Below are 18943 nucleotides of genomic sequence, written 5' to 3' on the forward strand. Positions count from 1 at the left end.
TTGACAACAACCGGTCGTCCCAGTAATTCATGTGAAGAAATCACAGTGTTTCCACTACTCACTCTTATCGAGATTGTGAACTATTAAGCAACAAACTGCTTACTCTAATTGAGTTTATGAACTATTAAGCAACAAAATACTACTGCGTGTACTGACTCCGCTACAATGCTTTTTGCATTCAATAGACTGACAATCGTAAGAAATTGTGCACATTCTACATGACATTAGTAGTCCTGTCAGTTTGTTCCGTTTATTCATGACGTAAAGGAAGAGACAGATCTTGCATCTATATTACGACTCAATTAGAAAACGGACATAATATGTTACATGACAATGAAAATGACTCAAGCCCTTGCATTGATTAGCAGACAAGGTTATACATATAAGTGTACATACGAGGATGCTCGCTAGTTAGTAACTATCTTCATCTGTTTCAGGCCTCCTAAGGAAGTAGCGCAGGCAGTTTACAAGCACCTGCAGGTTCAAAGATGGACTTAGAGATAGCGAAAGAGGACAGCGCTATGATAAGAAAGACTCAGAGAAATTGTTAGCACAACCAATGAAAAGGTTAAATCGTTTAACTGCTCGGTATAATCTCCAGGTTTTACTTACTCCTATACCCCAGTCAAACCTTATTAGCATTTTTGTTTTAGCTACATCAATTAACCATAGCTTTCCCCATGTTTACAATGTTGACCACTGACCACTTGACATATAAGAAAGACATTAGCAACAGGAAAAAAAAAATGAAGGGAAATGGACGATATTTAGTTTTAAGTTACACTGCTTTATCAAAGGTCTTAGTTATAAACCATGAAAAGATACCCCAGTAAAGAAACACTGCTATGATTGTAGGAAACACTTCATAACTGTATGTTACCTGAGACAAAGAACTATTTAATGCTGCCCCTCCGTAACTGACATAGAACTTGTCCTTCGCAATTAGACCCTATACATTTTCAAAAGTGAAGTGAGGGAAAATTAAAGATAAGGAAAATAACATGGAAGAATGTAAGGTACATTTCTTTTTTGGATAGCGAATGTAAGATACACTTCTGCACGATATGGGGAACGGAAGAAGCTTACTTCTGTATCAATCTCTGCTGATTCAACATCAATGTTAATATCAGCCATTATTTTGACGACTTGAATCAGCAAACCAGATCGATCAGCTGTTTCAAGATACAGCATACTGAAATAACCACAAGAACAGGCAAGTCAGTATGTGTTGCATCACCAGTTTCAAATGCTCATCAACATTAAACTAATTGAGAAGAGGTAATGAAAACAGCTGCCATAAGATGCTACCTCCTCTTAGGTCCATCATCTTTGACATGGATATGAGTCGCAATATCAACATCAGGCTGCCATGGAGCAATACAAGTTTATTAGGAACACTCGAAAAGGTTGAAGAGAAATTACCAAGGGCAACAAAATGCATTGGTATTGAAGGAAATCTTTAAAGCGTTCAAAGTCATTAATTTCCACCTAGAGCACAATAAAAGCAAGCATTCCCCCAAGGAAGTTACAATTATAACATATGCCCTCTATTTAAGTATTGACAATGACAAAAACATCATAAGGACAAGCAGCAAATTGTATAGAGGGTAAAGTGCCCTATTTAGTCATAGCTTTCCGTCAAAGAACATGCAAGCAGATTTTAAAAACTCTCAGTGAAATGACAACTACTGATACAGTGTGCCACCCCAAGAAAGAACAATAAGAAGAAAATGTTTTAAGTTCAACCCACGACACCGGAGCTTTACTTCAAGTTCAGGCTGCTCCTTGATTTTCCATCAGAATCCACTTACTATGATTTATAAGTAGGATGCATGACAAATAAAATGTTGAGATTTCTATGGGACTCTTCCCATTCTGAAAAAAAGATGTACCAGATTCCATGGGAAGCCACCTAATAGCACCAGGAACTGAAACCCACAGATGGATAAGAAAAAACTACGGTCTTACCAAGACATCACAAAATATTTTCACAACCTTCACATTGCCCGTTGCTTTTCCATCCATTTCTCCCAAATATGTACTTCCATTGATGACACGCATTTAAAAGTTTATCAACAAACCAAAGCTTCTCGATATGCACACCCCTTTTCAAGTGCAACATTTGACTTCAAAAGGGAAACAACAGTTATCATGAACTCTAGAAGATAGTGAGAATGATGAAGTGCCATCTCCTTCATTCATCCAAACCATAGAACCAAAAGCAGAACACGTGCTTTTGAAGGGGTATAGGGAAGTGAAAAAATTGTTTATTTCTATTTGACTTCAAAAGGGAAACAACAGTTATCATGAACTCTCGAAGATAGTGAAAATGATGAAGTGCCATCTCCTTCATTCATCCAAACCATAGAACCAAAAGCAGAACACATGCGTTTGAAGGGGCATAGGGAAGTGGCAAAATTGTTTATTTAGATTGCTACCGCCACCACCATATAAGAAATAATAATAATAATAATAATAAACAAGTAAATAATAATAATAATAATATTGATAATTATAGTTATAGTAGTAGTAGTAGTATTAGTAGTAATAGGAGTAGTAGTATTAGTAGTAATAATAGTAGTTCATTAACAAACTATTTACAAATATCAAAAACATCTATATCAAGAATAGCTGTAAAATACTTGAAATTTTTGAGCATGTTGATGTCGAAATAGGTCCAAACAAGTTCATATATCCGACCCTAACTAGCTTAGGATTGACGCATAATTTTTGTATCGACGTGGAGGCACTGGGATGAAGAGAGGAAACAACTAAATTATCTGAATGTTTCACCTTCTTTTCTGGTGCTTTAATTCCAAAAGCCTCACCCATAGCAAGCCGCTCGCTGGACTCCTGATTAACATAAAAGATTCTACTTTAAGGGTTGCAGTAAAACACTAAGGAATACAAAAACATGAACATTTTATTCTATCACAGGATAGATCAATCAGAATGGCATGTATAGGTTCTAGATGTTTCTAGGGATTATATATGGGAAGTTTACATACTGGGTGATACTTGATAAGGTTGCTGATTATGGTCAAACGGATGTTCTCCAATAAATCAGGATCCTCAACTTTGCGCCCAGTATCCCTGGAGAGCAAATTCAATGGCATTTAAGTAAAAAAATATGACGGCATATGCCAAAAGACAGACATGGAGGGATATCATTAACTGGACATAGAGGGAATTTATGGAGTAACACCTGAGGTCTTTCTCATAGAAAATAGATATGAAGATGAACACATTTGGAGTAAAATTACAAGTAGTCATCACAGCATGCTATTGGACATCCTCCATTTCTGTATCATTTCATAACAAGACATACATGCTACAGGTAAATCATTTTACAGGCGTACCTACCCCTGCTCCACCAGAGGCGGAGCCACACACGGCTAAGGGTCCGAACCCCTTTCGGCCGAAAATTACACTATTTACACATGATTAAAATTATTTTTTATGTATATATAGTAGATGTTGAACCCCCTTGGCTTCTTCGAGTGTTTACTTCTTCATATTTTGAACCCCCTTATCGCAAATCCTGGCTCCGCCACTGTGCTCCACTACCATTAGGGTTTCGGCTATGCAACCTTGAAAATATGCAACATGTAATTCAACATCATTGCTCTAATTCGGCTAATTTGACTTGCATTATCCATATATTTCTCAACATGGGAGTACTATAGAGAAGATTCAGCATCAATGAGTATCAAATCAAGCAATAAATCGATAAAAAGGAACAATTTGCAAAATGGCTTTCGTCACGTAACTTTCATGCAGACCATACTAATTAATGCTCAAAATTTGCGGACTTGTGAAGAAAAGAACAAATAGCCAAAATGATTAGCAATGATCTTTTCTTATAAACAATTGACGAAAGGATATAAATCATAAACTACTAAAAAATTCAGAAAACCTGGCTCCATGTAGTAGCATGCCAATGCAAATATTCAATGGAGTAAAAGTTAATCTACACACTTACAGTCGCGTAATGAGAAACTTTGTCTTTTTCACTGAATCCTGGGTCGTAACAATTCCTTTCACAACATCCAAGCCCAAGTCTTTGAGTGCCTTCATCTGCGCAACATACAAGATCAACTAGTTGGCTATGTATACTTGAGGAGAAGTCAAGACAGCAAATACAAAAAGCACTAGACCCAGGAAAAGGAGATAGTCCATGAAAATATGTATGGATTTACCAATAGTGATAGGCAAGCAGATAAGTCTAATCTAAATAGTTAACCACCAAATCTCTTCTCCCCTCGTGTATAAAATGCATAAGGCAAGTATTGCCAATCATGATAAACTTCTATCCGATAAAAAGTTAAAAACTTTTTTTTTTTTTTTGATAAGGGCATTCCTCATTGACGTCGGCATCGCATGAGCCTGATCAGCCCAAAAGGGCACGGCCAGGTCCAATACGAGCACGACCGTCATGATAAAAAGTTAAAAACCGATAGTAGCCAGTAAACAAATACACAAACCAGAAACCAAAAGGAGTAAAACAATTGTTTTAAAAAAATATATATAGTGCTTGTCATTGGAGAAAGTATCTCAACAGAAAATGATATCTCTCGGAGCATTCTTAACATAACGGATATGGGATCCAACATACAACGAATGTTACAAGCTGAAATGGTTATGACAATAAGGAAGACCAGATTCCCATTGTTGTACTTGTATATGACGTTTGTACAAGTGGAAATGGTTAAGACAAGGAAGACCAGATTCCCGTGGTTGTATATCGTATCCCCCCCCCCCCCCCCCTCCCTCAAAATTATGTATAACCTTCACAAAATCCCATTTATATGGAAGCAAACAAAAACATGCAAGTGCACGTTGGCATGCACAGGCCTAGGAATGGTGGTTCAAAGAATTCACCGTGTCAATGAGAAGACCTAGCCGATCACCAAAGCTAATTTCCACAGTGGTTGCATCGCATTCGGGATCTTGAATTATCTGAACAACTGGCAAAGGAACAGAAACAGACTCCTCCTCGTCTTTCTGAGAGGAAAATATATAGTCACTATCATGATCTGGCAAAATGTCGCAAAAGTAAAAAAAAAAAAAAAAAAAGATGCTCGTGATTGGAGAAAAAGGAGATTTTCAAATCTCTGCATTTCTTTTTTTTCCCCATTCATGATTATGCATATTCAGTAAAACTATAATAGCATATAACTTTGCGTCTTCTTTTTAAGGAATTTATCAAATAAGAAAATTAGTGTTACCATTTCTAAATGATTTCACACCCCACAATATGATTAGATTTCCAACAAATAGTGATGTTACTAACATTTGCTGCAAGTTTACAGGAAATCACTAAATTATGGTGCTGGTATACAAACGAAAAACTCGAAGCCATTGTCAGGTTAAAACTTGTACTCCCTCCGTCCCAAATTATTTGACACTTTTCGCTTATCAAGAGTCAACCGAGTTGTTCTTTGACTCTAATTTTTTAATGTCTTTTAAATATTTTAAAATATTAATTATGGTGACTTATAGTACTTTTTACGTAGTTTCTAAATATGTAAATTTTATTTCGAAAAATTTAAAGATTCTATGTTCAAACACACAGTCAAAATTAAGAAGTTTGACTCTCGAAAAGCGAAAAGTGTCAAACAAATTGGGACGGAGGGAATAGTTTAGTTTCTTTTTTAATCTTATATAGATGAATGGCTTGCTATTGTTTCTACATTTAAACTATCCTCCATCAGCCATTATAATTTGATTGAACATTCAATTTTTTATTTTTTTTTAGTCAAAGGTAACAAACACCATGACAAAAAGCAGCAGTTTCCTTGTTAAATGGCTGTTACTTATCTTCAGCCGCCAAGTTGCAACTTCGGAAGGCCGTGCATTTTAACAAATGTAAGGGAATGTCAAACAACTACCACCTAACAACACGCTTCCCCTTTTTCTCTGAATAAGTATCATCCCTCTGGAAATGCATCAACTATGTTTTTGTTTTGATTTTCACAAGTATCTAAAAACTCAAAATGTGATTTATGAGATATAGAAGATTTGGAGATGTTTCATTTGATTTATTACTTAAAAGCCTCAACAACGTGCAGTTAAGTAAAGTACAAAAATTCCTAAATTCGCTAGGTCCTTGAGGACTAGGATAAATTCCTGACTGCTTTAAGAGCTTCCCAACACAGCCCCTGAGAGGCTGAGAGCCTGAGACAGAACGTACTTCAACTATTTCCAGAACAGTCTATGAAAACCAGTAAACGGAGAAGTCAAATTCGAAGAAATAATTAATTAAATTACATCTACATGAGGAAAAACATGCACATAATTTATCCAAATGAGAAAAGATGCACAAAACAGGATTCACATACTTATTTATAGGAAAGATTGAGCCGTTCAAGCAATCAGTTTAACACATCACAGTATGAATATCTAGCATAAACTAGCTACAAAAGAGATATAATCAAAACTCACTAATGCTGGTGACCAACTATCAACACTATCAAGAGTGCAAGAAACAGTATACCTGCAAAGCAGCTAAAATTTGTCAGATAACCAATCAGAAATATATTCAATTACTTAAATAACTGAAAATCATTCGCTTCCATGGTTCCACTAATCAAAATAAAAAAGGACCATTCACGCCTACTCTAGATACCAAAAATTAAACAGTCGAATGATTCCTTAGAAACCAAATCAAGTAGTAATTTCAGTACTTCCTCAATTAAAGCAAAGAGAATCTATAAATACGTTTAATTCACCAAATGCTTCAAATTCTTTTCTCAGCTAAATAAGATTTGAAGGTGTAGCTCAAACCTTTATACGAGATCTTCAACTAATAAACTTATACTCATATAAACACACAGAAACACTTTAAAGTATAAACTGAATCGTATATCAGGAAACAAGGAAATAAGGAGAAATGTAAATCTAAATAGCGAAGAGAGTCTATAAGTAGGTTTAATTCACCAAAACTTGTTTCTCAGCTAAATCAGATGTGAAGATGTAGCTCAAACTGTATAGGGTGAAAACCGACATGACACGTCGCCGGTAGATGGTGACACGTGGCAAGTCAGAACAATTGCGGATTCGACTAGGATAAGATCCGGAGAATATCGACTCGAGTCACCCCGGAGACACAAGACCGGACAAAGAACAACATAGAGGGAAGAGCAATTAGTACCTTCAACCGTTACTTATCCATTCCGGATACGGTGCCAGACGTTACTCCTTTGTAATTAAATGCCATTTATTGCTCATTCAATGTAAATTATGAAAAAGTGATTCACGGCCATGAATCCTTGAATTCACCCCTATAAAAGGAGCCCAACCCTCATGCTGGAAGGGCATCCAATTTCCTGTTTAACATTTTACGCTTAACACACTTAGCAAAATACCAGCATTCTTCCTCATTTTAAGCATTACGATTCATATTGTTCTTCAAGGACCGAAGTCGGTCCGGAGGCATCTTCACCGAGAGATCCTTCCGAGCTCAAGATGCCCAGGATATTTCAATACAACAACAACAACAAGCCCAGTATAATCCCACTATGTGGGGTCTGGGGAGGGTAGAGTGTACGCAGACCTAACCCCCACCTTGAAAGGTAGGGTGGCTGTTTCCGAAAGACCCTCGGCTCAAGAGAGGAGAGAGAAAAAAAAAAAAAAAAAAAAGGACAAGACAAAAGGTTAGATATGATCAAGCGTATCAAAAACAATATGAAAGCAAGGAATAACAAAGCAAGAAAGTCATGGTAAAAGGAGAATTAACTGTTATAAATAACTATGAAAATGAAAACAATGAAAGTAAATAAGTCATTATAAACCAACAGATACTCGCAGAAATCAAGAGACAAGAAACTATAGAACAACATAACTACTCTTAAGGGAGGATAAACGCGACTACCTACTATCCTTCTACCCTAATATGAGTCCTCCGTACCCTCTTATCTAAGGTCATGTCCTCCGTAAGCAGAAAACGCGCCATGTCCTGTCTAATCACTTCCCCCAATACTTCTTCGGCCTACCTCTACCTCTTCTGAAACCGTCGCTGGCCAGCCTCTCGCACCTCCGCACTGGGGCATTTTCATCTCTCCGCATCACATGCCCAAACCATCTCAGTCTCGCTTCCCGCATCTTGTCTTCCACTGAGGCTATTCCAACCTTGTCTCGGATGACTTCATTCCTAATCCTATCACTCCTAGTGTGCCCACACATCCATCGCAGCATTCTCATTTCCGCCACTTTCATCTTCTGAACATGAGATTTCTTGACTGGCCAACACTCCGCCCCATACAACATAGTTGGTCTAACCACCACTTTGTAGAACTTGCCTTTAAGTTTCGGTGACACCTTCTTGTCACACAACACTCCGGAAGCAAGCCTCCATTTCATCCATCCTGCACCAATACGATGTGTGACGTCATCATCAATCTCCCCATTTCCTTGTATAACAGACCCAAGATACTTGAAACTATCTTTCTTCTGTATGGCCTGGGTGCCAAGCTTCACTTCCACGTCAGCCTCCTGTACTATATCACTGAACTTGCACTCCAAGTACTCTGTCTTGGTCCTACTCAACTTGAACCCTATAGACTCCAGAGTTTGTCTCCAAACCTCCAGCTTAGCGTTAACCCCGCTGCGATACTCGTCAATCAGGACTATGTCATCCGCAAATAACATACACCATGGCACCTCACCTTGAATTTGCCGCGTCAATCCATCGATCACCAAGGAGAATAAAAATGGGCTAAGAGATGATCCCTGATGCAGCCCCATCACCACTGGGAAGTGCTCTGAGTATCCTCCCAAAGTCCTTACCCTGGTCTTGGCCCCATCATACATGTCCTTGATCGCCCTAATGTACGCCACAGGTACATCTCTAGCCTCCAAGCATCTCCATAGAACCTCTCTCGGCACTTTGTCGTATGCCTTTTCTAGGTCGATGAATACCATGTGCAAGTCCCTCTTCCTCTCCCTATATTGCTCCACCAGTCTCCGTACAAGATGAATAGCTTCTATAGTTGAGCGCCCCGGCATGAATCCAAACTGGTTCTCTGAGATAGACACGCCTCTCCTCACCCTCATCTCCACCACCCTTTCCCACACTTTCATAGTGTGACTTAGTAGCTTGATCCCTCTGTAGTTGTTGCAACTTTGGATGTCGCCCTTGTTCTTGTACAATGGAATCATTGTACTGCATCGCCCAGGATATTTCAATATAATTATTAATTTCACTTTGCTTGATTTCAATCGTTATTGTCATTCTATTTAGTTAATTATTCTTGCTAAGTAGACAAATCAATCCACGTGTCCTTTAAATCACTGTACAAATTCAACTGTACCTTTTAAGGGTAAACACAAACTTTTACACGAGATCTTCAACTTAGTTTTACCTTATAAACACACAGAGACACTTTAAAGTTTAAACTGAATCATATATCAGGAAACAAAGGAAATAAGGCGAAATGTTAAGCTTATAGCTTACATTCTCCAACGAGAAGTGGCAATTTCAGTACTTCACTCAATTAAATAGCGAATAGTACTATATAAACAGGTTTAATTCACTTAAACGTGTTTCTCAGCTAAACAAGATTTGAAGATGTAGCTCTAACCTTAGATTACGTAATTATACTCATATAAACACACAGATACACTTTAAAATTTAAACTGAATCGTATATAGTGAGACAAGGAAATAAGGAGAAATGTTAAGTCTGTAGCTTACATTCTCCAACGAGAAGTGGCAATTTCAGTACTTTCACAGTAAAATAGCGAATTGAGTGTATAAATAGGTTTTAATTCACTTAAACGTGTTTCTCAGCTAAATACGATTTGAAGATTTTCAACTTATTTTTCCTTATACTCATATAAACACACAGAGACACTTTAAAATTTAAATTGAATCGTATATCAGGAAACAAAGGAAATAAGGCGAATGTTAAACATTCTCCAACGAAAAGTGGCAATTTTAGTACTTCACTCAATTAAATATCGAATCGAGTACATAAATAGGTTTAATTCACTTAAACTTGTTTCTGAGCTAAATATGATTTGAAGATCTTCAACTTATTTTTCGTTATCCTCATATAAACACACAGAGACACTTTAAAATTTAAACTGAATCGTATATCGGGAAACACAAGGAAGTAAGGAGAAATGTTAAGTTAGGTTTAATTCACCAAAATTTGTTTCGTCTGCTAAATAAGATATGAAGATGTAGCTCAAACCTTTACACGAGATCTTCAACTTAGTTTACCTAATTATACTCATATAAACACACATAAACACTTTACATTTTAAACTGAATCATTTTTTTTTTTTGATCAAGTAAAAGTATTTTCATTCATAAACATGGCCAAAGAACGGCCGTATACAAGGGATATACCAAAAGATAAAGAATCTACAAAATATGATTCTCTACAAACTCCACCCAATCCTCTATACAACTAGGAACTTTCTGATTACACCAAAAGAAAATAAGGGAGCGAAGACTGCTCCTCAATTGAGAAAAACTTGACTCTATTCCTTTAAAAGCTCTCTTGTTTCTCTCATTCCAAACTACCCACATCAATGCAAGCGGAGTTTAAACTGAATCATATATCGAGAAACACAAGGAAATAAGGCGAAATGTTAATTCTGCAGCTTACATTCTCCAACGAGAAGTGGCAATTTCAGTACTTCGCTCAATTAAATAGCGAAGAGAATCTATAAATAGGTTTAATTCACCAAATTCGTTTCTCAGCTAAATAAGATATGAAGATGTAACTCTAAACTTTACACGAGATCTTCAACTTGATTTATCTTACACTCAATATAAACACACAGAGACACGTTCAAGTTTGAACTGAATCGTTTATCAGGAAATAAGGCGAAAAAGTGGCAATTTCAGTACTTCACTCAATTAAATAGCGAAGAGAATCTATAAATAGGTTTAATTCACCAAATTCGTTTCTCAGCTAAATAAGATTTGAAGATGTAGCTCAAACCTTTACACGAGATCTTCAACTAACAAACGTATACTCATATAAACACACAGAAACACTCTAAATTTTAAACTGCATGTATATCAGGAAACAAGGAAATAAGGCGAAACGTTAAATTAAATAAGCGAAGAGAGTCTATAAGTAGGTTTAATTAACCAAAACTTGTTTCGTCAGACGTCAACTAATAAACTTATACTCATATAAACACACAGAGTCACGTCAAAAGTTAAACTAAATCGTATATCAGGAAATAAGGAGAAACGTGAAGAGAGTCTTAATTCACCAAAACTTGTTTATAATTTACCTTACACTCATACAAATACACAGACAGATACACTTAAACTGAATCATATATCAGTAAACAAGTAAATAAGGAGAAATATTAAGTTTGTTGCTTACATTTTCCGGCGACAAGTGTTGATGTTTGAACTGGAAAATGCGTGAAAGACGGGAGAGGAGTTCATCGGCGTCGGAGAGAAGAGGCCGGCATCGGCGTCGGAGATCGCCGATGATCGAAGTGAAGTGAAGAAAGCGTTAGCAATAGCCATGAATCAAAGAGAGAGATTTTCAGATCAACGGTGAAGTGACTGGAGTTCTAGAGATCAACGGTGTTAGAGATAATTTTCTTTAAGAACTACGATAGCAACGTTTGCTGCAAGTGTGCATTAGCGTTGTGGACCCCACTTGAATGATGAAATATAGATGCCACGTCAGATGGGTCCCATTACCGCTCTTTTTTATTTAGAGGTTGTTTGGTTTGGCTTATTTTTAAACTTTGATTTGGCCATAGATTTTGAAGTTGAAACTTAAAAATTTGAGTTTTTTAAATTGTGTTTGGACATGTATTTTATTTGAAAAAATATTGAAGTTTTGTGAGTGAAAGTCCCAAAAATCCATTGGAACTTGAAGTTTTTTAAAAAATAAAGTTTAAAAATCTGATCCAAAATCTATGACCAAATAGATATTTGAAGATAAATTTTTAAAATCTGATCCAAAATCTATAGGCCAACGCTAGCTAAGTGTTTTCTGGCTTTTAAACTCTTTTTCTTTTTTCTACCTTTTGTAATGTTTGGAAAAATGAAACTGGCTTTTAAGCATTTATTTTTATGTCCAAAAAATACAAAACGAGCTAAAAGCTCTTACCTTATAAGCTATTTTTAAAAGGTTAATCCAAACATTTTCTTAAGAAATTTGCTTGTTTGGATCATTCCATGATTGTTAGATATGTTTCATAATTTTATGATTTTGTACATGTATTATTTTAACAAATAGAATATTATTTGGACAGATTATATCATTTTTGTCATTTTAAAATAGCACACGCCAATAATTTGAAGAATAAACCTACAATATGATAAAGAAAAATAAAATATTTATTATAAAAATATAGAATAAAGAGTAAAAAAAAATATTAAATAATTAACAAAGGCAAAATGAAATATTAAAAAAAGATACAGATGCAATCATATTAAATCTGTTGTTACATAAAATAAGAATTTTCACCATTATAGAACCATGAATTTAAGGAATAGAGTATAATAAGATTCAAGCAGAATCAAAATATTTTTTATTTAAAAATTAAAATATTAATACAATACAATGGGTGATAACTATCCAAACAAGGTATTAAGAACGAGGATAGCAACTTAGGTGCGAGTATGCATCAGCGTGTGGACCCACTTGCCTATAGACGCCACGTCATATGGGTCCCATTACAGCTCCTTTTTTATTATTCTTCTGTTTTTTTTTTTTTTAAATTTAACTCTTGAATTTTCAACTTGCTCAATCATATTTTACAATTGTTCCTGTACCAAAAGTACATTGTACTATAATTGTTCTCTTCCAATAATGAGGGTGGTTTTAATTAAGAAATTTGAAAACTCCTTGCTAACTTGGATAAGCCTTGAGTTGGGAGATTTGACTAATATAATATCACAAAGCTATGTTGAGTTGAAATTTTTTGTTAAAAACTATTAAATTCCGAAATTGTAATGAGATTAAAGAATATTATGGATGGAGTATAAAGTTTTGGTTTAATTGGTCAAATGATTGAAATTTGAGAAAAAATGGAAAAGCAAATGGCTAGATTTATGAGTATGTTATTGTTATAAATCTGAAAATGATAGATATGACTAATATAATATGACAAAGTTATCTTGAGTTGAAATTTTCTGTTAAAAATTATTAAATTCTGAAATTGTAATGAGGTTAAAGAATGCTATAGATGGAGTATAAGGTTTTGATTTAATTGGTCAAATGATTGAAATTTGAGAAAGAGTGGAAAAGTAAATGGCTAGATTTATGAGTATGTTATTACTATAAATCTGAAAATGAATGATAGATATGACTAATATAGTATGACAAGGTTATCTTGAGTTGAAATTTTCTGTTAAAAACTATTAAATTCTGAAATTGTAATGAGGTTAAAGAATACTATGGATGGAGTATAAGATTTTGATTTAATTGGTCAAATGATTGAAATTTGAAAAAGAGTGAAAAAGTAAATGGCTAGATTTATGAGTATGTTATTGCTATAAATCTGAAAATGATAGATATGACTAATATTATATGACAAGGTTATGTTGAGTTGAAATTTTCTGTTAAAAACTATTAAATTCTGAAATTGTAATGAGGTTAAAGAATATGATGGATGGAGTATCAGGTTTTGGTTTAATTGGTCAAATGATTGAAATTTGAGAAAAGGTGGAAAAGTAAATGGCTAGATTTATGAGTATGTTACTGCTATAAATCTGAAAATGATACATATGTATGAGGTTATATAGATTTGTAAGCGATAAATAGTTAGTAATTGTGAAGTACGTGATAGTTTTCATGACATTACATCTAACAAAGGGAAAAAAAATATAGGCTCCTAATTTATTACAACAGAATATGTATGCTACACTATGGCAACATATGTATGTCCCTAACATATTACGACAACAGATGTATGTATGTATATTCGAAAAGTTGAATTCACACTCCAACTAATCGGGCGACCTATTACCCGCTTATCTTTATTTTTTGTGAAACTAATACCACCCTAACGCACATATAACCAGTCACATGATGGGAGGTGTTCTACACTCGCGCCATATCATCGTCATGTCACTGCCACATCGATACTATATCAGATTTCAAAAAAAATGTCATGTCATCCTAATTACTTCTTCCTCACTATACACCACCAAACTCACCATTAAACCACCACCATTACCGCCATTATCACCAAATACACATCTCTCACAACCATACTCTAGAAGGAGCAAATTAAAATAAGCTTGGGATTTTCAATTTGAAGTAATCTTAGCAAATCAACGCCAACAGAAATATATAAATGCATCCCAGAAGGTTTAAAAGCTTAATTCATCACAAATATTTTAAAAATCACCATATGTTTGACCACCCAAAACTAAATCCACCATCGGAAGATGAAGAAGGGCAGGGTGGTATTGTTGCTCGTTAGACATTATGGGTGGTTGATGATACTATAATTTCAGAGAAAAATGAAAGATTTATGAACGTGGGTTTAAACTTGAAATTTTTGATCTGTTGATTTTGTTATTTTCATAGCAATATCAATATAAATAAGGCTAGGATGAGAGATATGAATTTGATTCAAGCTTGATCGAAAAAAATGAAAGCTCACCGGAAAACATGGGAGCTCGCTAGAAAGAGTTCGAAACAATTGTGTTGTGAATGAGTCTGTTGTTGGGTTTTTAGTGGCGGTTCAATAATGAGTTTTAGGTGGAGAGATGGAAGGGTACGGTGGTTATATGGTGGCTATGGTAGAGGAAATAACTCTAAAAAATCTATTATACAAAAAATTAAAAGGAAAAAAAAAATACCCCCCAAAAAAGGAAAAAATAAATAAATTTGGGGGGGGGGGGGGGGGAGTCATTTTCTTTTTCTTCTTTCTTGCTATATGTTTTTTTTTTTTGCCTTGTATTTTGTCTCCCACTCACCCTTTTTTTCATTTTTATTTATTTTGTTGTCACATCAGCTTTTAGTGTGGTATTAGTTCCACAAAAAAAAAAAAAAAGGGGGTAATAGGTCGCTCAATTAGTAGGAGTGTAAACTCGACTTTTCGGATATAGTTCGGGGTGCAATCTATGTCTTTTTCATATATATATATATATATATATATATATATTACGCGAAGGAATGATATCCAATGCCCCAATTTCATGGCACCAAGTCACGCCACACCATTAATCACTTATTAATTTTTTTAGTAGTTTTCATAAAATAATATACTATTTGTGGCTGGTCAAAGACCACTAATTCTGCCACGCAGACACTTATCCCAACACATGGACCAAAAATACAGAACATATTTTTAAAATAGATTTTAGAAATCAAATATCAAAGCTTAAAGTCTCACTTACCTCGAATTCACAACTCAAGCACCCTTCGGATCACCTTAAACTATACAAAATAAGTTTAGAATGGTCAAAAATCATTATGTGCGTGTTTTCTTAATTTTTAACACCAAACAAATTTACGGCTAAAGGTTAACCCAAAAAAGTTAACTCGGGACAACGAGTAAGAATTCTAGCACCATGACCACCAACATTCTCCTCGGCAAGATGGTTCCAGAGCACTAATCAAAATTTATTTTTGACAATGTTTGCCCATCCAAATTGACGATTTGGTTGAAGACTTATGGGCTAGACTTTCTCACTTCCTCAAAATTTTCTCATGTTTCTACCATAAAAAATTTCTAAAAATAATCACGTAATAAACTTAAATAAAGGTTGAAGATTGTTACCGTGATGCTTTGGGTTGAAGTTTCTATTTTTATAATCCTATTTTCTTTTTCTCTCTTTCTTTTCTTTTCTCCTGATGTAACCCTTTTCTTCTCTTTTGCATTTATGCATTTGTTATGAAACAAGCAATCTAGTTATTTAGTTTTTTTTTAATCGTTATCTCTTTTTCTTAAAATTAAATTACCAAATAACCTCTCATTAAAATTGAGATTATACACTTAGGACTTCCTAAGACCCCTAAATTTGGTTGCTTTGTTAATAACTTGTCACGCTCTTAATTAGTCGGACGTGATTGACGCTCAACTTGTACTATTCGTCGAATAAAACATGTTCTAATTGTCCCATGGCTATTAATAAACTTAGTCCAATAATAAATCTTTTTCAAGTCTGCAATTAATATAGTCTTAAAAACTAAATTACAGGCATAATGCAGAAAGCCTAAAAACTGACTCATGGACAATCCATGACCTCAAAGGAATAAAGTATAAATATAAAACCTTGTCATTTTTCGGGAATAACATAACATTTAAAATAAAGAAAGTCAAAAAATAGTTTGCTAACGTTGGAATGAATCAATGGAGCATGCCACTAAATCTAGAAATACTCGCATCTAACCACGTGCTTCGTCATCTGCGTACTTAATGCTTGACACATGATGTGGCAGGTCCAAACAGGCTAAGTATCTTTGAAGGATACCCAAAAAGTCTCATTAACAAACTCATAAGCAGAGGACAAGACTAGTTTGGGTGATGCATTTATAACTACAATAAGAGGCAAAAAGTAAAGCAAGTAATCCACATAGCAAATAACTACAAATCTGCAGGCTGAAACTGAAACCGATAACTGAAAGTGAAGTGAAAACCAAGTTATATTTAAAAGAAGTAACTTTTTGAAAAGATTTACATATAGTGTCCCTGCATATGTAAGCATCTGGGAACATACACGGGACCGCTAAAGCTATTAAGGGCCCTCGAATTATGCTTCCTCAAGCTCGACTCATGTGTAGGGTTATCGTATAGCTCAATCAAGGTCAACACATCTAAATATGCGTTAGTGGGGCTTTTGATTATGCTCACTCAAGCTCAACCCATATATGGGGCCATATGGTAACTCGATCAAGCTCAGCCCAACTAAGAAGGTTGGCTACTTCCCTCCATCGTGACACTTATACCTGGGAATATTGTTTATTTTTTCTTTTCTTAATATAATCACTTTAACTGAACTTAAGCCGAAGATCTAAGTAATATAAACAAATGCACATAAGGAGACAATTTTATATTAGTAGGTAACTGTAACTCCTCGTACTTTTCTATTACAGGGGTTCATTAATATATGTAGTTTATTCTGAAAAGCAATACAAATAATAATATATGCACTCTAATCTAACCCCTGACTTAAGGAAGAAGCCTCAACTTACCTTTAATCAATTGTCAAGGTTTTCTATAAACGAATTTGTGTACTTAGTCTCATGAAAATCTACAATGAATGGTTGAAGTTGTTAAGCTAACTACCCTCTCAACAAAGTTCCTCCCTCAATTGAAATCTCGTTTTGGTTATTTATAGCTTCACATCGCTTCTATCCAAACTTCATCATTTTACCCTTCAAACAGTATTATGTTGTAAAGTCGGTAAATTTAGTACTAAAAAGTAGCAAACTCACCTTTCAAAGCGTCTTCACAAAACCCTAGGTTTAGGTCTTGAAGAACTTCTGAAATCTTTCATGAATAACCTAGGATTGTGAAATTGATGGATTTAATGGTGTTAATCCAATGTTTAATTGATGGATTTAATGGTGTTAATCCAATGTTTTTAACTTAAAACAATGATGAATTTTTTACCTTGGATAGATTGGTAAAGCTCTAGGTCGTTTTCCGCTCCATATATTTCTAAAAACTTGTTCAAATACTGAAAGTGACATGAAAATCACGTTTAAGGGGTATATATAGGCAATAGGCCTAGGACAACTGTGTGAAACAGTTAGGAAATTGTGACACACGGTTGAGGTTTTCCCTTCGGCCCAATTTTGAAATTATTCGCATTTCAATTGTTTGCCATAGTTGGCCATCCGTTTGGTTGAACTGTTTACCATAGTCAGCTTGGAGGTCCCGTGATTGCTCTGCCGTCCTTCAGTAAAAGGTCATAGCTATTCGTAAAGAACTCAAAATCACGAACAACGTGATTCATATTAGAAACTAGACTTTAAGGGCTACAACTTTCATGTATAAACCGTAGCCAATTTTGTTACACAATGAGTGTCGCACTACTTAAACGTTGAGCCTTGTACAACATAGGGCGTCTTCTTGTGCGTTTGTTTGCCTGGCCATTTTCTACAACTCCAAATCTTCTCTGATGCACACCCTAACCTCGCTAACATACTTCAACAAATATAATACTCTCACATGAGTTCCACACACATTAAGATCACATTATTAATTCGAAATAATTTTTTATAACTACGATGCTTTATAGAATTCGAAGAGAAACAATATGATTGAAAAGATTAAAAAATCTAATATCCATTATACATAGTCGAGTAATCGAAAAAATAGTAGGGTATAATATTTTAAATTCTTCATGAAATGTACAATTTACATAATGTTTAGGAAATTCTTAATAAGTGCATTTAAATTTTCCAGCATTAATTTTTATACGAAAAACGAATTCCAGAAGGAAAAAGTCAAAACTATAATAAGGATTCTAGGATTCTATCATTGGAATGAGAAACATGATAAAATTGCATTTGACTTAGAAATGCATTGTTTATTTTAAACTAAAACGATAAAATATATAAGTAAACTCTGAGTTATCTAATAACTTTTCACCTAACCTAACTAATTTGTAAATTTTAAATAGGAAATTATAAAGAAATTAACACAAGACGTGTTTGTCAGATAAGTCAAACAACGACGTGATTAAACTGTTAAATTTTTAATACTTTGACTGTAATCATTATTTTCAATGACTAATCCGTCTTACTTTTTTCCCTTCCCAATCAAAATCCGTCCAAAGTTGATTGGAACTAGAATGTTAAATTTTTAATACTTTGACTTTATATAAAAAAGGTTAGAACATAAAACCTCGCGGATTTGCTTCCAATCAATAGAACGCGTGTCAATTAAATTTTCTTCCAATCAAAGCTACACTTTAACCTATATGTAACATAATACAACTTTTCTCGCCATTTCATTCCATTCATTTCTATCCACGTTCAACGACGTTTCTT

The 18943-nt window shown here is 34.7% G+C and overlaps 1 protein-coding gene across 1 annotated transcript; it reads right to left on the minus strand.

The window, feature by feature from the left end:
• Positions 1-149: 149 nt before the first annotated feature.
• Positions 150-11594, minus strand: LOC132613650 (ACT domain-containing protein ACR12). Its single transcript, XM_060327774.1, has 10 exons — positions 11351-11594; positions 6445-6496; positions 4882-5004; positions 3983-4077; positions 3009-3093; positions 2794-2853; positions 1309-1364; positions 1087-1192; positions 881-949; positions 150-474 (listed from the first exon to the last, which is right to left on the minus strand). The coding sequence occupies exons 1-10, from the start codon at positions 11497-11499 to the stop codon at positions 412-414; spliced, it is 858 nt and encodes a 285-aa protein (XP_060183757.1). The 5' UTR covers positions 11500-11594; the 3' UTR covers positions 150-411.
• Positions 11595-18943: the final 7349 nt, after the last annotated feature.

This window comes from Lycium barbarum, chromosome 10 (genome assembly GCF_019175385.1).
Source record: "Lycium barbarum isolate Lr01 chromosome 10, ASM1917538v2, whole genome shotgun sequence".
NCBI lineage: Eukaryota > Viridiplantae > Streptophyta > Magnoliopsida > Solanales > Solanaceae > Lycium > Lycium barbarum.

What these genes read in the sequence shown, in the direction of transcription:
- LOC132613650 (XM_060327774.1), bottom strand. Translation starts at nt 11,499, where the DNA reads ATGGCTATTGCTAACGCTTTCTTCACTTCACTTCGATCATCGGCGATC. An exon ending in AACACTTGTCGCCGGAAAAT is followed by an intron (nt 6,497 to 11,350) that starts GTAAGCAACAAA and finishes GCTGCTTTGCAG; the next exon opens with GTATACTGTTTCTTGCACTC. An exon ending in GATGATGGACCTAAGAGGAG is followed by an intron (nt 1,193 to 1,308) that starts GTAGCATCTTAT and finishes TGGTTATTTCAG; the next exon opens with TATGCTGTATCTTGAAACAG.